Source organism: Vigna umbellata, chromosome 3 (assembly GCF_029865625.1).
Source record: "Vigna umbellata cultivar VRB3 chromosome 3, Vumbellata_1.0, whole genome shotgun sequence".
NCBI lineage: Eukaryota > Viridiplantae > Streptophyta > Magnoliopsida > Fabales > Fabaceae > Vigna > Vigna umbellata.
The window spans coordinates 22521257-22546426 of NC_142167.1; the positions used below are offsets into that span (position 1 = coordinate 22521257).

A 25170-nucleotide genomic window follows, 5' to 3' on the forward strand; every position below is an offset into this window, starting at 1 on the left:
ATCAAATCTCACTCCCGCTATTTTTGTCTCTCGACTCACTCACCCATTTCGTATTCTTCATCTTCCTCTCTTTCTCTCTCCACCATCCTCCCTTCCTTCATTTCATGGATTCTCCCTCTCGATCCTCCGTCATCGTCGTCGGAGCTGGTATCTCCGGTCAGTACCGCCTCTGCTACAATTTCTCCTCTCCGTAACCTCCGCCATTCCGTACTATAATAATCACGTTTTTTTTTGTGTGAAAGGTATATCTGCGGCGAAGGTTCTGGCCGAAAACGGCATAAAGGACCTCGTCATCCTCGAGGCTTCGGACCGCATAGGCGGCAGGATCCGGAAAGAAAAATTCGACGGCGTATCAGTGGAACTTGGAGCCGGTTGGATTGTCGGAGTCGGAGGCAAAGAGTCCAATCCTGTTTGGGAACTCGCAAACGAATTTGGCCTCCGAACCTACTTCGCCGACTACTCTAATTTGCGATACAACATCTACGATCGCAGGTCCAGGAACACTGTTATTTTCCGTATTGCAGCGCGTACTTCTTCTTACTGTTAGCGTCGTCATTCTTTATTGTTTGCTTCCTTTTGTTATGTTCTGTGTTATCGGTTTCCTGTGGTCTACAAATGTCACTGAATTTTCCGCCAAGGAGTTGGTTGCAGTGGGAAGATATTCCCTAGAGGAATCGCTGCGGACTCGTACAAAAAGGCCGTGGAATCAGCAATTCGGAAATTCATGAACGAAGAAGATGTGGGAGGAGGCGATAATGGCTCCAACTCCAAAACCGATCCACCTTCGTAAGTTTTCAGTAACAAAATGATTCGATGAAGGAACGAATGAATGTTGTGTGATTGCGAGTTTGTGACTATAAGTAACGGTTGATTGTGTTTATTGTTGCTTGCTTCCTGTTAGGACGCCGTTAGAGCTGGCAATTGATTTCATCCTCCATGATTTTGAAATGGCAGGTTGTGTTCCTGAATTTGTGGATTGAATAACATGTATGTTTTGCCCAGTTTGTTTATGGATGTGTTAGTTGTGGATGCAGAGGCGGTACCGGTATGTACCTTCAGAGACTTCGGAGAAAGTGAATATTCGGTTGCGGATGAAAGAGGTTTTGATTATTTGCTGTACAAAATGGCTGAAAATTTTCTGTTCACATCCGAGGGTAAAATATTGGACAGTCGTCTCAAACTTAACCAGGTAGTTTTCCTTCTCTAATTCTCTATTCCTATTCATTTCCTTCGTTGACTCATGAATGCCTACGCGCCAAGTCCATGGGCCCTCTCGTAGTGGTGGTGGTGTGCGTACTTTACTGGTGGGTTTGTCTGTTAGCTACCATTGCTCTGTGCTGAAAGAAACACAGTAGGTAATACGATGGCAGAGTTTATCTAATGTGTTTCTGCCAGCGTTCTCCGTGCTTATGGTATATTGCATATTTGTTGACTGTGAGGGATAAATTTATCTTTAAGTATTTGCAAATAAAATAGAAAAAGGTAACAAAATTATTTCTTTATATAAATAAAAATAATTTATGTAACTTTTTCTTTTAACTTTTTTTTGTTAGTTTCTTGTAACTTTTAACTTTAGAAAAAAAAAAACTCATATAATAGGTTTGTTTATACAAATTAAGTGTGTCTATTATTTGTATATCTACATAGTCCAAACTTTCTTTCCCTTTCTTGTTTTTAGAAACAGTTATTAATAAAAGAATGGGTTTTGCTAGCTATTAATCTCCAAATTGAAAATTTTGGTGAAAATATTTTATAATATATTGAATATATGTTATACTTTTCCCTCCAAAAAAAAATTGTTATAAGTGAGAATTTTAACGAGTGCCCAAGTTATTGTTGATACGTGGGAAAGAAGTTATATAATAAAAATTAGGCAAATGTTCAAGATACTGTTAAAGAATTGTGTGAGAGAGAGAGAGAGAGAAAAGTTTATATTTGATTATTATAATTATTAATTTATTAAGTAAATCGTATACTCCTACTCAGCATCCTTGATTCGCCAAAAGTTTCCAACGAAACAATCAAATAATATTTTTATTTTAAAATATACAATAATTTAGAGAAAGATACTTATAAAAATATAAATATTGACTTTTAATAGGTGTTTTTATAGGCGTAGAAAAATTGAGGAGCGTCTAAATAATAACCTAAACTGAAAGATAAGAAACAACGAATTCTTAGGTGAGTTTTAGGCTTGCTTGCCATAATCTCTTGATATTTTACTGCTTTGCCCTCATTTTAGTTGATAAGAAATAAAAGGGCCATGTAAAAGTAATTAAAAAGTAAATATTTTTATATAAAAAGTTCCTATTAATGTAATTTTATTGTAATTTCTGATAAAAAATGGTCTATCATTCTTAATCAATACACTTAAACACACGTCAATAACAAGTTATATTAACAATAACCATCGGTAATGAAAAGTCTATATAAAAGTTAAATAATTTGTTTTGTCTCGGCTCTTAGCACGGATGTTGTCCAGTGCAGGTGGTTCGTGAAATACTGCATTGGGGAAGTGGCGTTAGGGTGATAACAGAGGATGGTTGCGTTTACGAAGCTAACTACGTAATTGTGTCTGTCAGCATTGGTGTTCTCCAAAGCGACCTCGTTGCCTTTAAGCCACTCTTGCCCGTATGTCTTCTTCTCTTGTCTACGTATATCCTCAATACTTTCTGTATCTTCTTTTCTTTCTGCCTTCTACAGTTTAAGATTTCATTAAGTATTCAAACATCTCCCTTGATGTTCATAAATTTAAGATTTAACTTTCATATAAAACATTTTAATTGAAATGTTGCAGTATGATAGACAAAATACTTTAAAATTTAAATAAGACTATGCATCATAAAAATAAAATAAAATATTTTCAACTTTAAAATATTAATTAATAAATAAAATATTATTTTGATTAAAACGCAAGTCTTATAAAAAAAATTATTTAAGTAAAATTTGTAAGAAAATTTTAAAAATGATACAATAAAATAAGATCTTAAAAAAATGATGTGGAATTCATATGTAGTTGGATATTTCGTGGAGATCCCGAATTTATCCAGTGGTTTTCTTGAATGAATTAAACGATATGATAGGTTAGGGTTATTAATTAAGTTGGATGGGTTAGGTATGGTAAACTATTTCAAAAATTATATATTCAATTGATTTGATTATTTTTTAAATGGATTGTACTTGTTTTTTCAACTAAAATTAATTCATGTCAAGTTAACGTCCTCCCAGGATGTTTTTCCATTATCGTTCACCTAGGTAATGACTCATTAAGCCCCTAATGAAGATTAAGGTATGATTGGGCTGTCATTAAGATTACAACCAGTATAAATAAGAGTTCCATATATGATTTTTGGACGAGGCTGCTTATTATACACACCACACGCATTATTTGCGGTGCCAACTGTTCGATCATTTTACTGACTTGAACGTTGGAGTGCCTTTGATAGGTGTCCGTCCGGTCTTCAACACCCATCCAGTCTTCAACACCCATCCAGTCTTCAGTACAACTAAAAGTGTTTTAGCAGGGGACTTCCAAACCCTATCGGAACAATTTGTATAATTTAAGTCATTATTAAATTTAAATTTGAATTTTAAGTATAGCTTTTTGATATATAAATAAATGTAAATTATAATACACGTGTTTTAAAAACAAAACTCTTTTAAGTTTTCAAAGATGCTTATCAATTCATAAAACATACACCTACTAGATATTTTGGTCTAAACTCGTTTAGACCACAAACTGAACAGACTAGATAAAAATATCCAATTCAATTTAAATTATAATTTTTTTTAGTATGTTTTATAGGTTTTTAAGATTGATACACTTTTTGAGTTTATTTTAGTAAGTCTTATTAAGTTTATTCTATGAATAGTAATAATAATATCTCATTTTATACAATAAAATTAAATCGGATTTATTGGGTTCTTGTTGAGGTGGTTGGAATAGATTAAAAAAATTTCATGCTAGATGTTCTCATCAAAGACTGAAAATTTGGGAAAGGAAAAATTATGAGAGAAGTGAAAAAGAGAAAGGAAAGACGATTGGAACTTCAAAAGAGTTCTTAACACTCACAATAAAAATGATAAAGTTCCAAGTGGCAATATAGGATTCATACAAATATTTTTAAGAACAATTTTTAGTCCCGTAGTTGGAGATGCTACTTAAATTCCAATCTGTTTTGTTGTGTTTAAAGCTGTTTAGATTGTAGCCTCATGTTCTAATGCCATTACATAAGTTGGAGTTTAACATTAAAAGCATAGTTGATTAGGTCTTATATTATACCGAGCTCTTCAGTTGAATTATGCGATAAGACAAATTAACTATCCAATATTTTTAAATACATTCATTAAATCTATCTATTACAAAAATATAAAAAACATTAATGAGATAAAATTCATTTATTTATTTGTTATAGATAAAAATGATTCATCTATTATTTCCTGAAATTCAGTTGATATTTGTGTTTAAAGCTATTTAGATTGTAGCCTCATGTTCTAATGCCATTACATAAGTTGGAGTTTAGCATTAAAAGCATAGTTGACTAGGTCTTATATTATACCGAGCTCTACAGATTATGCGATATGACAAATTATTTATCCAATATTTTTAAATATATTCATTAAATCTATCTATTACAAAAATATAAAAAACATTAATGAGATAAAATTCATTTATTTATTTGTTATAGATATAAATGATTCATCTATTATTTCCTGAAATTCAGTTGATATTTTATTAATGTTTAATAGATTAAAATTAATTTCAACCAATTTTTCATAACTAATTTATTTTAAAAACTTTATTTTTATATATATTTAAATTATTTTAAGAAAATATTATTGAAAACTATTTATTTTTTTTAAAATAAAATATTGTATGAGTGGATCAGAAATCCATCTTCAAAAGAGTTGCTGGTAGATTAATTGAACTAAATTTTTATTAAATAAATAGGAGTTGATCAAATTGTAGTTAATTTTTTATGGACCACAATATGAATTGATGTTTTTTTATTCAATTCTCTGTAATTCAAAATAACAGTCTATCTAGTTGTCATCCTAGCCTTAGGAGATAATTTTCTTTCAAGATTAAAACGTTGATTTATTAATAGTCAACCTCTTGAATGAGTCACTGTGTAGCCAGCTTGCTGCTTGCATACGTTGTCGTGGATTTTGATATTGAGAACAGATAGTTATTTTGTTGCATGGGCTAAACCTTTTACACATCTTGTTCTTTATAGTCTTTAATAATGTTTTATCTTTTATTCGAGGAAAGGTGTCACACTTGATCTAATAATGACCACTAACTTAAATTAAAAATATAATATTCTTTTCATTCTTTCATTAATATCATTTATGCACATTAGCGTTATATAAACTTATGGCTCCCTGTAACTTATATAAAAAAGTTATTGGAAAATGATACGTGAAAACTATGGTATTAATTAAGATTTTAGGGTGATATAGAGAAAAGTGTAAGTATAGTAAGTAACACGACAAATATAGGAAAAAAGATATTAAGAAATTATGGATGTTAATGAAATGTTTTTGATAGTTATAATCTTATTTATGAAAACAATTATATATATTATAATAGGTTAAACATTTTTGTATATCTTATTTATAAAATTTTATTATAATATATTATTATTATTGTTGATGTTGTTCTCTTAGTTTCGTGTTCTGTCTTTTTTGTCCATTGATACAACCTTACAACCTTATAATTAATTAGTTGTAGTTAAAGATTAGTAATACTTAGTGTTCTCACTATAATTTGGTAAGGATATTAGAGATAGAGTATATGGTTTTTTTTGGTGCGAAATCTCTAGGAGAAATAGGAGAAAATTTATTTGAAAACAAAACTCTCAAATACTTAATAATAAAAAGAGATATCTATAATATAAGTAGGTAATAAGTAGGACTGGCTCAAAATCCAAGTAGGTAAAGTTCTTATTTAAAAAAATATTCCAAAAGAAATTCAATACTAATTGTAAGTCTAAAAAAAATCTAAAAAAAATATATTTTAGGTCTAATTATTTTAGATTTCGAAAAAATAACAATTAGCTTTTTAAGCTTTACATGATGCCATTACATAACTAAAACAGATGAATTGAGACACTATGTCTGGTTCCTACTCCCAGACGAGATTAGTCGTCAAACTTTCCCTTCAATGATTTTAATATTTGTTGGTTTAACTAAGTAATATTTGTCTGATTCGACACGTCCATGATAAATTCATTAATTACTCAGGGATGGAAATTGGAAGCCATACAGAAATGTGAGATAATGGTGTACACGAAAATTTTCTTGAAGTTTCCATATCAGTTCTGGCCAACTGGACCCGGAAAGGAATTCTTCATCTATGCTCACGATCGGAGAGGCTACTACACATTTTGGCAGGTTTGTTCGAAGTTTTTGTGTGTTCTTGCTGTATTTATACTATACTGCTATATGTTAGGAATAAAATTCTCGCATGTTGCATTGCATGCGTCATATATACTTCAAGTTGGGAAATAATGTGAATAACGAAAACATGGCAATTAAAATATATAATTCATTCCGGCACACAATTTTGATTACGTGAAATTTAAGTAATATCCTCTTAACTAACACTAGGATCCAATGTAAGCGTACGTATCTTTTTGTCTGATATGGAGAGATAGTGTTGCTGATCCCTTCCCTGATTTACCCAAGGTGTCCTTTTAATTTTGTTTATCCAAGTAATTTTGACCTTTAAAAGTGCTCGTCTTAATAAAACACTTTTGATGCAACAACTCCCATTGTTGTTGAAAATATTAATCACATACTTGTAGAGATAGGACGGATATGAATAGTTTTTTTTATCCTTGTTACTGTCAAGCGATTCATTATACTTCTAGATATGTGTGTGCAATATTATTTGGTGCTATCCGAACAAGTTTCGTAATGGGAATAACTTACCATCAATGATTGATTTTCTTTCCGAAAAAATGGGATAAATTGAGGATGGAAATTCTTGTTAACTAGATCTCACATGAGAAAAAAAAAATCAAACTAAAATTGATTTATACATGAATTAATTTGTAAAAAAAAATCATATAATTTTTCTAATTTTTTCATTTCTAATTTATAAACTAAGTTTTAATTTTAAAGTTAAATTCCTTTCTTATTATAAAAATTTATGAAAAAACTGGTCTAAACAAATTCTATATTTCAAATTATAAAGTAGAACTTTCATAAAAAAAAATGATAAGCTTTTTTGTAAAGTCGATCCTTTTTTGTAATAGCTTTGTTATATAATTTATCGGATTTTTATTTTAAATTGTATATAAATTAATTTTAATCGAAGAAAAAGTTAAATTAATTATTTATTTATTTTTTCATCAACAATTTATGAAAAAACTATTTCAAATAGACATTGTGTTTCAAATTATAAAAATAGTATTTCCATAAAAAAAAATCAATCTTCCAATGGAAAGAAAATTAACCTTCGAAAGTATCATATAATTTCAGCAGACATTTCTTTTCAATTCCGGTATTGAGTGTTTGGTTTCGTTATATAAGTCAAACATGGATCAATATTTGAGAAATTAATTTCAATAATTTTGATTTTTCACGACTGAAACCTGAGTTTTAAAGTCTAGACGACAAACAACACTGACATGATTTTCTTGTAGGAAGTAGAGAGGATAAGGAGAGAAAGGGTTGAAATATGGTACAACTAAATTCGGACTTTTACAGTTAAGTATTAAAACTTCACCAACTGACTTAATTGTAGAGGAGTTAGCCATCGACTTTTAATATAATAACTTCGAGGACCTTGAAAATAATTGAATCAGATTGCTTTGCAACAAATGTTGGGCGTTAGTCTTTTTCTCTTATATTGTCAAAACCTTGTAGAGCTATCTGATCCACTTCTTTATCAACAGCAAATGGAGAACACATACCCTGGATCAAATATCTTGTCCGTCACATTGACAAATGGGGAATCTAATCGTGTCGAAGCTCAAGCCGATGAAGACACCTTGAGAGAAGCTATGGAGGTGCTCAGGGAAATGTTTGGATCCAATATTCCTGATGCCATTGATATACTGGTACCTCGATGGTGGAATAACAGGTTCCAACGTGGCAGCTACAGCAACCATCCCATCATCTCTAATACCCAACTAGTTCATGATATTAAGGTTTGTTAATAATTTTAAATATTCATAAACATACCAAAAACATTGGAAAATTTACAAAATTGACTGTTACGAAAATTACTGAAATTGCTAGATTTTAAAATACTCATCCACATAGCTAAAGTCGGACTTGAAAACACGTGAAAGAAGTCATATTTCTTGACTTTGCTTTTAACTACTGCGAAAATCGTATTTAATACAAATGCGAAAGTTTACTGAATTGGCTTAACGAAGTGTTAAAGCGGACACAAAAAATAAAATTCTAGAGCATTTATTTTTCTGTGAATTATTCTAGGATTTCACTTGCGAAATACCTCCCAAACAAAGGGTAAAAAGGAGCGAGCAGGGCAGGGAGTAGAGCAACATACGTAGTTTTCCTTCCTGAAGCATGTTCTAGAATTACAAAACATCCAATTGTAAAGTGACCATTTTTTCTGTATCTTTTTCTTCTGATAACCTACTGGTCGTATGAATATGTTACCAAATTGCAATAATCAATCACGCAAAACTACACTAGTAACCACATTTTAAGTTTTGAATTTGGTGTTCCAATATTACCTATTGTGTTTTTCTCCTATTGGGACGGACCGCTGGCCTGTATTTTGGTTTTCTTTTGTGCCTCTTGATATGTTCTGTAACATTTAGTCGTGTTCATTCCTACAGGAAATATTTATATTTTCAAAATCATTTTCCGTTGTGTTTAATTTTTGGGGTTATGATTCAGGCTCCAGTAGGTCGCATTTTCTTTACTGGAGAACACACGAGTGACAGATTTAGTGGCTACGTGCATGGTGCATACCTCGCAGGTGAGCATTAACTTGTGCTAAGTTTGCTTCCCTAAACAGATTATTGGTAACTTTAGTGGCAATGACGTAAAGGTCCTACTTGTGGACATGAATGCATGACAGGTATTGATTCTAGCAAAGAGCTACTAGAAGAAATGAGAAAGAGACAAACTCCATTATTTTAAGCCCCTGCTAGTATTGACCGAATGCAATATTCCCAGACAATTATATCCCAGGGGCAAGCTTCGGATAGCAGAAGCCAAATTATGATTACATCGACCTGCAGAAAATCCCTTTCATTAGACGAAGATGAATGAAGCGTGAATAATGAGAATCATCATGACCTGGAGGTGGGTCTGGATCAAACAAAAACAGATCAGTCTTCCCTTTAAAGCCTAGGTTATTTCGAACTAGCTAAATTACGTTTAATAGGAAGTTACTCACCTATCCTATACTTACAAATTGGCCGAAAAATTTGCTTGTGACCCTCAAGAAATTAGCCCCCCAAAAAACAACTGATATTTATGATTAGTATTGCTTAAAACTACTATATTTGAAATAATTATGTCCAAGTGAAAATGCTAAAATATAAACTAGAACTATTAAAGAAAATGAAGTACATATAAAATAAACAACAATTTATAAACCAAAAAATTCATTGTTAAGCAGAACAATTGCGTACTGATAGGTGTTGGCTGATCAGGAGATATTTGCATTCTGCAAGGACTGGCATGCTACTGAACCTACAGATGTACGCATGACATGCTCCCCTAGCATCGCAATGCAAGAAACATCTGTCTTGAGATGAGGTTGCACCAATTCCCATATCTTTTTCTTTTGTATCTGTGCGTTGTCACAGAAGAAGAAGAAGAATTAGACCCAGATAGGAAAATAAGAGACAGGATGGACACAAACCATCAACCAGCATTTCTCTTGAAATTACTTATGAGAAAAATAACTAACATTATGCTTCTAAGTTCTCTAATTCTTCCGCAGATAAATAAGTCTTCAATTTTCTAAGTTCAGGTGCTGAACTTCTTCCCTACACTGTATTTAACCAATAAACTTTTTCCCTACTCATTAAAGTGTGTTTATCTTAACATATATAATTAAAGTGGTTTAGTTCAAGAGTCTACTATACTTCATTGAAAAATACCACCTGAACTATGGTTTTTTCAGTCCATAGCTGTAATGAAAACCTTGTGCCTGAGACAATTATAATTACACACATTAACTATATCTTATCCCATATAACTACAAAACTGACTGGTTTAAAATGTCACTTGGCCTTATTTATAAAACATATAGATCATCTAAATTCCAGAACTTCCTTATTCAACTAGGCAGTCATATTAGTTGTTATTAAGAAAGAGCTATTACCTGATTCGGAGTGGCAGCAGCAGGTTGATTATCTTTTTCATCTTCAGTTCCAAACCATATTCTTTCACCAGGAGCTGCTTCCTCAGGAGGGAACAGAAGTTCAACATTCTCATGCTTTGAGTCAGAAGCTGCCATCAGCATTCCGCAGGACTTGACACCACGCATATTTCTTGGCTTCAGGTTGGAAAGGACAATAACCTTTTTGCCCTGCATGTACCATACGATTAGTTAACTATTATATACTTGTATTTGTACAGAAAAAACAACAATATGATGCCAATTCCAGCCTCAAATCCACTTCTGCACTGTTGCCATGCACACACAGAGAAGTAACTATTCAACCAATCATAAGTTTTTCTACATTATTTACCCAACATAAAGTGTGTTGCTCGTAGAATACACACTGTACAAATGGTGCACAGAGAGCAGTCAATAGAAATCACTGTTTCTTCCACTACAAGGATTATCCAAATGAATAGAAGTTTTGATTTGAAAGTTGAAACCACATTAACTAACTATCAAGAGAGGATAATCTGAACTAATTCTGTAGTGACATATGGCAGTCTAAAATTTTATACAATCATTCAAATAATTTGCTTCCACACAAATATACTTCCCTTTAACAAATCTCATTATGTCAAAATCATCTAAAAAAATATTATCCTAGTATAATTTCCCTCTCTACTCTTGTGGAAACCCCCGACCTAGGAACCATGGATATGGATACAGCATAATACATGAATATGATAAAACAAGGATGCGATAAATACGGTAATTCCAATTATAGGATACGACATACGTATATAAAGTTAACAGAAAAAATACACATTAAATTAACATAAAAACATTGATGCTTCTTTTTTTCAAGTAAAAGAATGATAGGATGCAGATTAGGGTATTAAATGGTTGTTTGAGGGGTATCTAGAAAGGATACATGCCCAAATGCAACAACCTTTTTAGGGTGTTTACAATTCGTTGCTCCCTCACACATGTAGGAAAGCTAGCTAGCTGCAAGATAGTATAAACCTTAAGCTAATACTAAGAATATCAACATACAGAATATGTCTGAATATGCTTAAATTCCACAAAAAATTGAGATCGGTGATACTTTGTACAGTGTTTTTCAGCAGAGAAAGACTAAAACTCAAGGATTAAATATTCCAAATCAAAACCCACATCAAAATTGACTACAAATCATCAATACCTGAAGGTGTTCAATAGGGATGTACTTGACAAGGCCACTGCATATGATTCTGGGTTCAGGCTCACCGATATCAACCTCTTCAACATACAGGGAATCAGCTTCATCGTGTTTCCATGCCCTCAGAATGCGTCCAACCCTTATGTCAAGCAGCCCCGCGGAGTCCCTAATACTGCTCTCAGCTTCACCACTTGCATTCCCCGTGATGGCTTCGGTGGTTACTGCTTCATCAATGGAAGAAGAAGAGAGTGTTCGAAATGAAGGAGACCCAAATGAGTTTTGCGACGATGAGAGGGTGAAAAACGGGAACTTGGAACGGAAGCGCGTGGCGTTGGAGAGAAGGGGAAGATGGGGTGTGGTATTCCGTAAGGAGCAGAGAGAGATAACACAACCAACTCTCAAAGCATTTGCCATTTTAGAGCTGTGAGATTGATACAAGAGGATTAGATTGGATTTCAAACCTCCAAAAAGACACAGAATAACCATGCCAGTCAGTAAAATTAAAGTACATTAAGGTTTTAAGATTAAGTAATCTTCTAGTAAGTTTTAACAGTACCATACCATACCATGTATGGTCCAAAAAATTAAACATTGAATAAAACAAAACTGCGTTTGCCGGGAGTCGAACCCGGGTCTATTGCTTGGAAGGCAATTATCCTAACCGTTGGACTACAAACGCTATGTGCTGTTTCAGAAATATATTTGCAATTTACCTTTGTTCATCTGAATCCTACACCAGATCCATAGTCAAATTAATATATTAATTCATTTCTTATGTCATTTTCTTTTGGCTCTTATTTAAGTCGAGTCAAATCGAAGAACAGTACATAACATAGACCTATGGATTTTTTATTTTTCAAACCTAATTTAATAAAATATAGTAAATTATTTCCATTTTGTTTCTAGGTCTACCACAAAAAGCCATTTTCTTGCAATCAAATAGTTTTTTACAGTTCTAAAAATTGCTATTATCCATGCTAAAATTATAAAAATTAAATAATCGTAATGAGAAAATCGTTGTAATATGATTAGAGCTGTCAAAACGGGTAACCCAGCCCGACCCAACCCGACCCACCACGGGTTGGTCACTTAGTGAGCCAACCCAACCCGGCTCATTTATTAGCGAGCCGAAAAAATTCGAACCCGACTCGACCCACCACGGGTTGGTGGGTTAAACGGGTTGGCTCATTGGCTCACTTAATTAAGTTCTTTTTCATTCTCTTCTTCCGAGATTCTTAGATCTGATCCATCAAATTGAAACAGTAATAATATGATCAATTAATATAAAAGAAAATGAAACATCTATTATAAATCCATAGGATTATGCTCTCTTGAAATTTAATTTTAATAAAAAAAATAGAATTTAAATAATTAATTTAATTAATTTGATTTAATTAAAAAAAGTAGGTGGGTTGGTGAGCCAACCCGACCCACCACGGGTTCAACCCATGTGAGCCGGGTCAAAATTGGCTCGCATAAAAAATTTGACATTTTTTTTCCAACCCAACCCGGCTCAAACCCGTGGTGAGCCGGGTTGGCTCACGGGTTTCAACCCATTTTGACGGCTCTAAATATGATAAGAGTGAAACTATGTATTAGAATGAAAATAAAGAACACAGGTATCTTTTAATTATATTTCTTTTTTCAATTACATTTATTTCTCTTCAGCCAAATCTAATTTATTTTCATTTACCTTCTGCATTTTCACCGACTTATGCCCTGCAACAATATTACTATTATTCTTTTAAACATTCTTCGTCCAGTTTCTGATTCAATTAATTGTAAAATTTCTAAATATCCCATCGTAAAAAACGTTTTCTTGACAAATATGCTGATACGGGTTTATATAGTTTGGATTTGATGTCACAGAATAAATAACTTAAAACTATCTTGACGTTTCAAAAAACTGGTGTCACTGAACATTACATCTAGATAATAATATCCACACACAAAATTATAAGCATTTTCATGTCATTTATGCATTTTTATTTTCAAAATACGAATTAAAATATGCTATTCTGCGAATTAAGCATTTGGTATGTATTAGCTTGGGGCAAATATAGCACTTTTTTTAACAGGTTTTAACACCCAATATCCTGAAAGTTTTACCATGAAGAGATACTCTCCAGTTAAACTCCGGACTCTTCCAATGATTTAGTAAACTCTAATCACATCTAAATGTCTAATGATCAGTCAGATACTTATGGATGGTCAAAGTCAACTTTGTCAGTTCCGAATGGGGCATACCATTGGCATGGAAACATCATCCAAGTCAGTATGTTCCATAACCCCTTTTCCAAATCAGTGTTAGTCAGTCCCTGATGCTGCCATAGTAAACTTTAGCGGTAATCTAGCATCTGCTTGTCAGCAATTCAGCAAAAAAAAAAAATATAATCGAACCCTTCACAGCACAATTATGGATCCTAAATCAAATGAGCACTAACTCCGGAATGATCTGCTCAGAACATACAAGCAGGAAGACACGAGGAAATGTGGAGAGAAAGGGCGATTTCTATACAATGAGGCCATTCAAAAATATACATGCATAAGCCACACCAAAGACACATTGAACTGCCTTCCTGACACACTTCTAAACCCTAAAATCTCTTCAACACAACAGCGTACTGAAGATGAAAAATGAAAAAATAAGCAAAAGCAATCCAACGCCACCGGAATTACAACCTGCAAAATCCACCATGTTCATAATGTCAAAATTTGGCTCTGCAACAATTTGACCACGATGAATTTGAGACAGGCCAAAAAAAATTCTAATCATATCATAGGAGTAAAACTAGGGTGTGCACTGTGCAAGAAAACGTGAATCTTTAAAGACGTGTATTATATTCGTTGAAGTAAAAGCCGGATCAGTATTAATATATAAAATAAATTTCAAAATGGGACTTACCATTATTTTTTAATGTTTGTGAAGTTGGGAGAGCTGGTAATGACATCTCTGCCAAAATGGATAGGGACAATAGTTAAGCAAACGCAAACAGTATTTTGTAATATCAGCATCCTGGAATAAAAGAAAAGGTATGCAATGATGAAGACAGTAATTTTCTCCAAAAACATACCGGGAGCACAGAGTGACAAAGATGTAATTGAAGATGACGATGATGGCCAGGGCGCAGCAATGTTGTCACTCAAATCACATGTAAAGCTAAAACCGGATGAATTGTCAAATATCACATCTCCAGGCAAGCTCCGAAGTAAACATCCTGCATATAAACCAACAAACATCTTATTATTTACCAATTATCCCTTGACAAAAGTCAAGCATTAATACACTGTGCTTTAAAAGCAGCTTTTTTCTCTGCTCATCGGAACTATTTTTATTATGAGATGATCCAAGATTGTATTCTAATGAACCTAGAATGCATCCCTCCTAATTCCCCACTCTATGATGACAAAAACCAAGTGCTGTATTAACCAGTGTGTAAATAGGTTAGTGAAGTAAAAACAACAGCTCTGAAGAAAATGCAAGCGCTAGAAATAAGAGCAAACCTTGTTGTCCATAAGCTGCCGCACCAGCATCATGCAGAACCACAACAGAGGAATTAGATCAGAGAAATTCAAAAAGTGGCCATGGGCAGCACATATCAATTAAGCTTGAGCAGGATAAATACCTTGTATGCTGAAATCTTTCAAATCAACATCACAAAGCTCATAAATATTTGTCATCACTCCACCTCCACGCAACATAGATCCAAAAAGTGTTGCACATATTATAGCTTGTTTATTTGTAATTAACATTTGCTTTTGTATCCCAGCAATATATGCGTTCAATGAACTACAACAGGAAGGACTAGGGGCAGCTACATTCTGACACGAACTGATTACTTCAGCAGGCTCCTTAAAACTCAAAGGACAAACTGCACAGGCAATATTTACTCTTTACAAGTGTTGAAAAAAAGGTGAAACAAGATTACAATTCAATTTACAAAACATAATTTTAACTATATGTCATTCACATGCACAACTTTGGGTTCAGGCACATCTCAAAACATAAAGTGCACGCATCTGGGAAATGTAAAATTGAAATAAAATATCATATAAAACAACATTCTGGCCATTTTAGTTTGCCTAAAAGAAAAACACACAAATTCCAACTTTTTCCTAATGGAACTCAATCTCTTCTTTACTATAAAGGAAATATAGATAAAATGTGAAATCACCCAAGTAACAGGACACAAGAATATAAACCAATACACAGAAAACAAAAAATAATTTGGAATAAGGTACAGTAAGACCAGTAATACAAAATCACTTAATTTCCTTACCCCACATTCTAATCCTAATTTATCCATTAATGATATAATTGGCTGCATCACTGATAATCTCCTAAACTATAAATAAATTCAATTAAATTAAATTAAAAATGAAATAGCTAAACAGTGTACCTTTATTGACTTTGCAGGCAGACAGTATCCGGAATGCAGTATTTGCAGCTTCAAATGATAGCTTTTTGGAAAGATATGAATAAACCACACCTTTACAATCATTAAGATAGTCAGTGTGATTCACTTCCCCGGCCATATTTTCATTATTGTTAATCGTCGTTTGTCTTCCAGAAATCTGTAGGGCTGCATCCATTATGGCAGGCTGGCAAACAGGTCTGCAGCATTCTTTAAGTGGATCAACAGTGCTGCACGCCTCAACTAACTTACTTGTATTGACTGTTTTTTCGAGAGTAATATCATCCTTCACAGGACATGACCCGCCTGTAAAGTTAGATGATTTTATGGAGCATAGTGTAGGGATCGTACTATTAGCCCCTCTACTGGCTAGAATACTAATGATATCAGAAAAACAATGATTGGAAACAGCGTTAGGTAGAACCAAATCATCAGATTTCATGCTGTAGAAACCCTGGAAGATGTGGATCAAGCTACTAAACTGAGGACAACATATTACATTCCCTACAAGAGCTGCCAAAGGTCCAGAGCAATCAGATGCTGTTTTATCTAGTATATTTGATATACCTGGATGGGAAAAGTTCACAGGACATTTTCCCGTTAAAACTGGTTCGTATCTGGTTGGGAAAGTAGGATACATTGGTGGCAAAGACTCAGAGGGATACGGGAATTTTGGTAAGACAGCAGGTGATATTTCTATAGGGTCAAAGAGTCCAGATTCACCAGAAGCAGGTTGCTTAACTAACTCTACCAGAGAAGTAATTCTTCTATGGTCAGCATGTACTTCTCGTGCTGTCACATCTTGTAAAGTAGGAAGCCAGACGATAAAGAGAATTAGCTGACAGTAAAAGGAACCTGCAACAATTTAATCAGCACTTAACAGGAGGTATAATTCCTTGAACAGAATGTTAAAAAAAAGAGACCGCAATGCATACAATTGTGCGTTGATCCAACAGACATTTAAAACAGACTGATGAATTTATTGGTATGTATTACAGTATGATGATGACTACCTCAAAAATAACCCATACAAGAGTTTGCACAGTTTCAGGACTCAAGCTTATGAAAAACCAGTAAATTAATGAACCACTAACAAGGAAGCATCCATCAAAATGTACTAGTCTTACCCCTATAACCATTAGCATCCTGAGAGCAGCCCATAACTCTCTAGCCCTCTGGTACCATTGAGCTCTACACAGGAGAACAGAGTGGCAGTTGCCGGTGATAAGCCAATTGGTACCACATAGCAGTGTAGGAATGATGTAATACCCCCAAGCTTAAGATCTGTGATTAAAGTCAGAGAACAGTTTAGGTTGTTGAAAGAGGACAATCAAGTACAATTCCAAACCGCTACCTAATAGCCGAAGCCAACACAAACATGCTACTGCACAGGTCAAAACCAGTGAGACTATACTCCAAGATTATCAAGCCTGAAAAAATGAGATGCATTTAGCAGGAATTTTTTTGAGTGAGCAATAAAAAATGAAATTTTGAGACAGGGCAGTGCACACAGCAGTGCTTTTTAAACCCTAAGATTTTGTTTTCGTTTCTGCAAGTTCCTACAAGAAGATATTACACTTCAAAAATACCAAGATAAAATGGAACCAAGTAATCAACGGAAATGGTTTGCACTTCTGCTTCTTTTCCTTAACCACGAAGTTTGTGCAGACCATTACCCGTATCTCCTCTACCGCGTCAACAAGATTTGTACCAAAATAAACTAATTAAATAATAAAGTGAACCTAGTAACTCAGATTAGATTCCATAATTAACTCACTGAGGTGGACAATTCCAGTTAAAGAAAAAACCAAAAAGCGACAAGAAAACTATAGCAATGACTAAGTTCCTTAGAAGCATAGTGAACAAACAGATTACACACACGGGTCCAGATGGACAGGGAAACAAACAGCTAATTTTCCTCTTTGTACTAAAAAACGAACACTAAGTGGCACGATCACCAAATCCAAATTTGACAAGCCAAAAATAGAAATGTCAAATATGACAACAAAAAAATACAAGATTCGAGTTAACAAGTGCAGAAAGAAAGAAACAAAGAGAGAGATTATGATTGATTTAGTAACCTAACAAAAAAAAAGATGCAAAGCTTACCGTTGAACAGCGAGAAGTGGAAAATCAAATCGACCAAGGAATAGTTGCAGAAAAGGAAATATGGATCGGGTGGAAAAAGGAAACCCTAATGGAAGAATCGGAGCAGTGATGAAGAAGAGAAGAGAAGAATAGCAGAGAAGAAGAGTGATATGGTAACAGCTGGCACCCGCATTACCTACTCCTATTCCCATAAAGTTTAAACGCACCGTTTTCACTACACAACAATACTACTAACACTATAGTCAATAGTTCTGTTCACTCTTCACTCTTTCCCTTAAACTTCTTACTCTCAATCATTCAGGTTTAACTTTTCCTTAACAACTCTTGTCGATGTAGTGCCTTTCGTTTAATGCTAAAGTACATCTTTGCTTCAAAGTAATAATAGATTAAAAAATAGCACTCCCTAATCAAGACATATCTTTTGATAAGAATATGTTAATAAATAATGTAATATTTTAATTTTAAATTATTATTTTCATTTGGGGAACATATTTATTAAAATATTAGGGTGAATGGAATAATATGATTAGAAAAAAGAAAATAAGAGAAGAAAAAACTCCATTTTTGGGTAGGCTTGTTGGGCTACGTACTAACACCAAACAGGGGAGGTTTTTTGTCACTAATAAGGCTCCACTCATGATTGAAATTTTTTGCCTGCAAATGCACGCCACATAATGCTTTGAAAAACACTACTCATTCTCTCATTCACATACACACCTATGTGCCATCTCTTTTAAGATCCTAAACTTTCTAACCTACAATTATTTCCAATCCATGTCCTTCATATCTTCCTTGATCAAACATTATTGTCTTTAGTAGGTAACTACTACCTAAATTCAACAGAAAAAAAAAAAAAAGAATGCTTAGTTTACATGTCATTGTTAGTAAATAAAGTTCATTTCAGATTGGTTAAATACTTAAATCATACAGATTTCTAGATTTAGTATTTTTTTTCTAAAACAAAAAAAAAACTGTAGTTATAATTTCTACCTAAAATTTAATGGTTAAAACTATGCTGATAAACAAATTTTGACTTTAAAAACTGAGTAAATAATGTGCCAACTTATAGTTTTCTCAGTCAAGGATGTAAATAATGTGCTAACTTATAAACCCACCTAAATGTTACGTTAAAAATAAATAAATATTTTTTATAGATAAAAACACTTTGAAAACCTATTACAGTTTTGTTTTAAAGTTTAGTTGATTTAAAATTCTCATCTTTTAATTTAAATAAAATAAATAAATAATACAATATTAAAAACGTATTGTTCTATCTTTTATAATTACAACTACTAAGTCAGGTGTCAATGTATTTTAACAGTAGAGTCGATTAAAAACTCATCCATCTATAAACATGAAGCTATCCTTGTAAATGGTTTCCTGGGCCATGTTATGTCATTCCAGGTGTAATGAGTATAACGATCACAGGGTGTTGAGAGTGAAATACTTAATGATCAATCGTAAAAGTGAAAATTTATTCCCATGAAAGGAAATATAATTAGATGTCTGGTGTTAGTTACAAAGTAATGCAAGGAAAATCCTCAGCCGGGGGTCAAAGATTATGTAATGTAGTGTGCAAACATTTGGAAGAGATATAAGCACCACAGTGTCATATATCCCATGTTCATCCCCTGATGTAACTTTGGTAACATCTTTCACTAAATATTTGACAATATCTCACAATGGGACCCGGGATGGCCGACCGAACTCAAACGAGCATTTACAGGTAAAGGTTCTATTCTGATGGAGGTCTGTAATCAAGCATCTCCCTGATATTTAACTTGATTGAAGGCCCCATGGATGAGCATATGTGGGCACTTTTCCAGTACACACCTTTAGCACCTGAAGGTTTGTTTGTCTCTACTGATTTCTGTGGAAATTAGAAAGTTGGTTACAGGTTTATCATTGTGAAGTTAGAAATACAGATACAAAGGTTGCTTAGGAACATACCACAGCAGCAAGCAAGTTTACAAGAAGATCCTCTTCTGTAAAATCAGCTTTTCCAAAAGGTAAGTGCACGATTCCAGTTTTATCTGCCCTGTATTCAACTTTTCCCTGCTTGAATTCTGCTATAGCCTGTAATGGATTTAAAAGGGTTTCTGATTAACCATAAGAAAAAATCTTGAAATTTGTCACCGATTCTCTTGTAATTTCTCTTTCATCCCTCCCTCCCCGTATTTCTTTACAGAGAAAATGAAAAAACAAAATGAGAATGCGTTGTCTAAGTCTTAAATCAGTACATTTTTGCACAACGGTTCACTGCATACAACATGCAAGTAATGCAAAAAGCAAACAGAAGTGGATAATACACCTGAGGGATATTAGGTGTTACAGTGCCAGCTTTTGGGTTTGGCATCAGTCCTCTTGGCCCCAGAATCTTCCCTAGGCTAGCAACCTGACACAAACCACAACCATAATTAATTAAGGGTGGTTCCATCACAAATAGCAAAACGAAAAATATATTGAATTACTGAACTCTTCATAATTAAAGAAAACATGTCAACAGCATATCTAAAAGTTTAGTGATAGTACCTTTGAAGAGTACTAATGCTACCTTACAGCATGCTACCAAATTGAAAAACACCTAAGTTCATTAATTAATTTTAAAATAATATAGAAGAGATATGCATTTTATCAAAAGCACTACGGGAACATGTGGGTCACAATCCATTTGATGCCATCTAATTATAGGTTTCAAACTTTCACTTAAAAAAGATGGTCAGCAAGTGAAGTAAATTAACAGTTAAGAAGCACAGACAAAGCATGCCTAGATGATACATTCAGAACACCTGACTTAATAGAATGCAGAGGTTGCTAGACTAATTAAAATTAAATTTACCAAAGCACTTACAAGGTCGTTTTTTATCTGCATTAGGACACCCGATTTGCAAATAATTCAGTTATTACAAAATTTACAGATGACTTATTGAGATTACATAATTCTGTGGGATACTCAGATTATACAAATATATATATATATATATATATATATATATATATATATATATATATATATATATATATATATATATATATATATAAATGAGAAATTGACAAAATCTATTAATCCAATCACAAAATTAAAACAAAGATAACCAAAGCAACACCTTAGGCATCATATCTGGAGAAGCAATTAGTTTATCAAACTCCATGAATCCTCCTTTTATCTGTTCTATAAGGTCCTCTCCACCCACCAAATCAGCTCCTGCATTTTTTGCCTCATCGAATTTTTCACCTATCATAATGAACTTGGGATTAGTCTGGTAAAAACAAGAAATGTATTATGAACTATAAGAGAAAATACAGGCAATGCATAAATGGTAACTCTAATAGTGTTTTGTCCATTTCAACAGCGCTTGCAGAGCACCTTGGACAAGCCACAAATATCAATCCAATATCATAACAGCTTTTCCGGGCAAGGAGAGCACCACAAACTTCCCAATCCCTTGATGATTTGGCCTCCATACCAAAACCTTTGATTTAATATTGGAAACAAAGAGCTAGAAGAAACTACTCAAAGTCAAGGAACCCACTCAAAATTCATCAAACAGATTAAACTATAGTTTAATTATTTCAATTACAAACTGAATAAATTGATATAACAAGTGTACATTGAATAGAAAAATAGTTGGATCTGACCTATCAATTTTCAATCATGTTACATACACAGACAATTGGATCTTACCTACCCACTACAACCATTTCATATGCATAAATAGTTTAGCATTTAAATGAGTTAAATAGTTTAGTGTTCTTTTTCATCAAAAGTAAACACCTTAAGACAGAACTTGTTATGACATATATCTGCTCAGATTCAGAACCAGATCACCAACAGCACAATAAATCGCACTAAAACAGGCTCCCGAAATATACAACCCAGAGCGACTAGCAAAGCACTTTCATTTAATTGTTAATCTGTAACTATTATTTATGGTACAACAATCTTGTTACTTGAGGAAATTTGACTTCTTAAACCTATCCGTCTAATGGGTGAGTTTGCAAACAAAGCAATGCATAAAACTAAAATTGTAAACAATTAACCACAACCCATCCCAAACCCCAATCACCAGCCATCCTTCTTAACAATTAACTCTAAATGTTTCTACTCACTACATGGCTTAATAATGGTTTCGTACAACCTCAATAGTGTTACTTGATCATGTAGCAAACCCAAAATATTAAGACATGGGTGGCAGTTGTTTCTGTGGATCCCTATCAGCAACTCCAGCTACAGCCATTTTTATTTTTCAGAGCAGAGACAGATCAAAGATTAATGTTCCTTTCAGAAGGATGGGATAAATGACAGAAATATTTAGAAAAAGGGGTCATGATCTAACATGAAAACTTAAATAAAATTATCCAAAGGAAAAAGATAGGCAGCTCAAGGACAGATGAAGAATGATCAAAATTACAGTCCACTTAGGGAAGGATTAAAACTTAAAATGGCACGCTGGTAAAAGCAGACACTAGTTGGTTAGGACTTTGTAGAATCTAAAGAGTATGACTGGCAATATCATATCACAAGGGGGTATAATCTTTTGCTTTCATAATTATTTATTTGTGCATGTAAATAAAAAGACAGATACTTTAAATACACAACCATAGCAACTCATACTTAGTACACACATGAAGCATGATCCATCACACTACCAAAACACACTTTTGAAAGAATTACCAGATATTAGTTGTTTAAAAATTCTGAAGCCAGAATGAAACAACTTCCCATTTATGAAGTGGCACAGAAAATCCTGTATTTCAATACCTTGCCTGGGCAACACAACGTCCACATGTGGAAGAGAAAAGCTACCATCTTATTATGCCCATACATTTCCTTTCGTATGAATCCTCTTTTAAGAAAATTATTTTCAGCATTTTCTGGAAACCTATGATTAACTAATAAAAGTGGGAGTGAAGACTACGAAGCATAAATACCTTGAGTGAGAACAGCCACTTTAACCGGTTTTCCAGTTCCCTTGGGCAGATTTACCTGTCAGGAAAGAATCATAAGACTCAGAATTAAAAATTCATTCATCATATCTCAAGTTCTCAATGTAACTGCATGTAACAAAATCGACCAAGGAGCAGGAGACTCACAGTTGCTCTCAGCTGTTGGTCGTTATATTTAGGGTCAATGTTGAGGCGGAAATGGGCTTCTACTGTTTCAACAAACTTGGTTTTAGCTGTTTCTTTAACCAAAGATATTGCTGTCTTCAAGTCATACTCTTTCTTACGCTCCCTCAATTGTTGAATTTCCAAGAACCTCTTAGACCTTGACTGGTGACACAGTAGAAGAACAATTAGACTTGAAACAAAGGGTTAAAACATTACATCAAATATGAACAACTTGATGACCGAAGCACTCAGCTCGATTATAGAAGAAGTAGGCAGATGGCTATCTCGTAAAAATTATATCAAAACTGTAGGAAGATACTGATGATGCAAATAAATGGGAAGGAGGAGACCAAACAAGCAAAAGCCATCCTAGAATGATCATGGAACAAACACTTTACACCACCATTAACAATCAAGGATGTACTGCTGACAAGCAACTCCGACCCGGTACTCAAACTATACACCCTTGAATATTCAGAACATATTCACATGTAAATTCCATTAAACATAACCATTCTGCAAAAAGACATGGTATACATAAACTTGGTCCAAATAAAATTATAACTCAATTGGTTTTTTTTCATCAACATCTTTTCAGGGGATCTCACCCCATCTCGTCCCACTTTAATGAACCGCTAGGCAATTTTACTTCCAAACATCGTTTAACTTCAATTGAATGAGCAAGGAACCCATTATTGATATCATTCAAACAAACTCAGGACATTCAGATACACCTTTTACCACTGCAGCAATTACTCATCATCAACTCGATGGAACACGAAACAGAACACAGAAAAACACCAACACACTTCTACTTAAAAGCAATAATAAACCAAAAAAAAAAAGATAAACACATACAGATAAATAAGTAAAAGGGGGAAAGCAAACCACAAACCATGAAATTTATTCAAAAAAAAAATTAACCAGCGTCGGTGGGGGCGGACCCATACAGATAAATTAAAAAAGAAAAAAAATTGAGAAAAATTGAGAAAAATGAAAGATATTACACATACTCTGTCCCTCTTGAGAGGCAATGCAGCCTTGCCTTTCTTAGGCTTGACGGTGGCGACAGCGTCGGTGGGGGCGGACCCATCGACTCCATCCGCCGTGTCGTCGACCGTTTCGGCCAGTTCAACTTCGGCAGCCAAAGCAGCGACGACGGCATGGCTAGTCCTGGATTTGGGCTCTGCTCGGAAACTGAACCGGACCCACTTGGAAGAGGCCTTCAATACGAGAGGACAAAACGAGAATGTTCTAGAAAGAGGTCTCTGACTGTGAGAGAAGAAGCGAAGAGAAGAAGAAAGGTCTTGTGGATGAGCCAGCATAAGCGAAGGAGGTGTTGTACACGAAGCCATGCCTCTGTTTCTGATTATTCACTCTCTGCAAACCAAACCAAACCAAGCTTAGGTTTCTATACCTATCCGGATATCAAAAAAAAAAAAAAAAAGATAAGATGTCTCCTATCATCTACGATTGACGCGTGGATTGTTATATCAGGGTAAAATAAATTAAAATTAAAATTAAAATTAAAATGAAAATCCAGTGCTTGCAATTGCAAAAATTAAAATGAGTTTAATGTTAAACATATTTATAGTCTAAAATAATGTTAGTAAAAAATGAGGAATTTTAAATATTTATGGTCTTAATTAATTTTAAGTGATATGTTTCCATTTTTTAACTCATAAAAGATAATATCGTTCTGAAAATTATAATAATATAATGTGTAATAATGTATGCTCCATTTCGTTGTCATTTGACTCGAGTGATGAATATTGTCCATACATTGAAAACTTAGATTAGACTGTCGTTTCAATCTAACCTTCACAATATATGATCAAGTAGTTTTCAATTGCCTTGTGTGATATATCAGCCACTAATAAAATTTGTTTGATTGGGTGAAGTTCTTCTCTTAAAGATTAAGACGATGAATGAGATTGCCTATTTGGTTTTTTTTATGTTGTTTTTTCCTTCAAGATATATTGATTTTAATATATTAAAAAAGTTTTAATATT

General features: G+C 33.6%; 3 protein-coding genes, 1 non-coding gene and 1 pseudogene across 8 annotated transcripts; 1 reads left to right on the forward strand and 4 right to left on the reverse strand.

The window, feature by feature from the left end:
* Nucleotides 1-12: 12 nt before the first annotated feature.
* LOC124822572 (polyamine oxidase 1-like) lies at nt 13-9215 on the forward strand (annotated as a pseudogene). Its single transcript, XR_015785030.1, has 10 exons — nt 13-156; nt 243-492; nt 652-786; nt 902-954; nt 1035-1189; nt 2488-2631; nt 6247-6396; nt 7905-8159; nt 8881-8962; nt 9065-9215. The product of XR_015785030.1 is annotated as a polyamine oxidase 1-like (transcript).
* On the reverse strand, nt 9098-12032 carry LOC124822575 (uncharacterized). Of its 3 annotated transcripts, none has more exons than XM_088109934.1 (4): nt 11526-12032; nt 10322-10528; nt 9624-9784; nt 9098-9221 (listed from the first exon to the last, which is right to left on the reverse strand). In XM_088109934.1, exons 1-3 carry the CDS (start codon nt 12006-12008, stop codon nt 9641-9643), a joined length of 834 nt encoding a protein of 277 aa, XP_087966060.1. In that variant the 5' UTR covers nt 12009-12032; the 3' UTR covers nt 9098-9221; nt 9624-9640. The 3 variants fall into 3 exon arrangements, with proteins under 3 accessions (XP_087966060.1, XP_087966061.1, XP_047150553.2); XM_088109935.1 differs by having other exon boundaries at nt 9098-9297; XM_047294597.2 differs by lacking the exon at nt 9098-9221 and having other exon boundaries at nt 9544-9784.
* A 97-nt stretch (nt 12033-12129) lies between these two features.
* On the reverse strand, nt 12130-12201 carry TRNAG-UCC (transfer RNA glycine (anticodon UCC)). The gene has a single exon. It is a non-coding gene; the product is annotated as a tRNA-Gly (tRNA).
* A 1651-nt stretch (nt 12202-13852) lies between these two features.
* On the reverse strand, nt 13853-18222 carry LOC148201954 (putative GPI-anchored protein At1g61900). 2 transcript variants are annotated; one of them, XM_088111150.1, is made up of 9 exons: nt 18047-18222; nt 17292-17367; nt 17065-17221; nt 15923-16792; nt 15149-15394; nt 15027-15041; nt 14597-14740; nt 14428-14475; nt 13853-14204 (listed from the first exon to the last, which is right to left on the reverse strand). In XM_088111150.1, exons 3-9 carry the CDS (start codon nt 17096-17098, stop codon nt 14131-14133), a joined length of 1431 nt encoding a protein of 476 aa, XP_087967276.1. In that variant the 5' UTR covers nt 17099-17221; nt 17292-17367; nt 18047-18222; the 3' UTR covers nt 13853-14130. The 2 variants fall into 2 exon arrangements, with proteins under 2 accessions (XP_087967276.1, XP_087967275.1); XM_088111149.1 differs by lacking the exon at nt 17292-17367.
* Nucleotides 18223-19497: 1275 nt separating this feature from the next.
* On the reverse strand, nt 19498-24558 carry LOC124822573 (large ribosomal subunit protein uL1c). Its single transcript, XM_047294594.2, has 7 exons — nt 24172-24558; nt 23141-23320; nt 22979-23033; nt 21154-21281; nt 20358-20441; nt 19997-20122; nt 19498-19916 (listed from the first exon to the last, which is right to left on the reverse strand). Exons 1-7 carry the CDS (start codon nt 24511-24513, stop codon nt 19782-19784), a joined length of 1050 nt encoding a protein of 349 aa, XP_047150550.2. The 5' UTR covers nt 24514-24558; the 3' UTR covers nt 19498-19781.
* Between the last annotated feature and the right edge of the window lie 612 nt (nt 24559-25170).

Excerpts from the sequence above, each read along its gene's own strand:
- LOC148201954 (XM_088111149.1), bottom strand. The coding sequence starts at position 17,098 with ATGGGCTGCTCTCAGGATGCTAATGGTTATAGGG. Across the intron at positions 15,395-15,922 it reads TGCCTGCAAAGTCAATAAAG|TTTGTCCTTTGAGTTTTAAG; the intron begins GTACACTGTTTA and ends TTGCCTGTGCAG. Across the intron at positions 14,476-14,596 it reads TTTGTCACTCTGTGCTCCCG|AGATGTCATTACCAGCTCTC; the intron begins GTATGTTTTTGG and ends CCATTTTGGCAG.
- LOC124822573 (XM_047294594.2), bottom strand. The coding sequence starts at position 24,513 with ATGGCTTCGTGTACAACACCTCCTTCGCTTATGCTGGCTCATCCACAA. Across the intron at positions 23,321-24,171 it reads TGCCTCTCAAGAGGGACAGA|TCAAGGTCTAAGAGGTTCTT; the intron begins GTATGTGTAATA and ends CTGTGTCACCAG. Across the intron at positions 20,123-20,357 it reads TAACACCTAATATCCCTCAG|GCTATAGCAGAATTCAAGCA; the intron begins GTGTATTATCCA and ends AATCCATTACAG.
- LOC124822575 (XM_088109934.1), bottom strand. The coding sequence starts at position 12,008 with ATGGTTATTCTGTGTCTTTTTGGAGGTTTGAAATCCAATCTAATCCTC. Across the intron at positions 10,529-11,525 it reads TCCCTATTGAACACCTTCAG|GGCAAAAAGGTTATTGTCCT; the intron begins GTATTGATGATT and ends TGGTACATGCAG. Across the intron at positions 9,785-10,321 it reads CTGCTGCCACTCCGAATCAG|ATACAAAAGAAAAAGATATG; the intron begins GTAATAGCTCTT and ends GACAACGCACAG.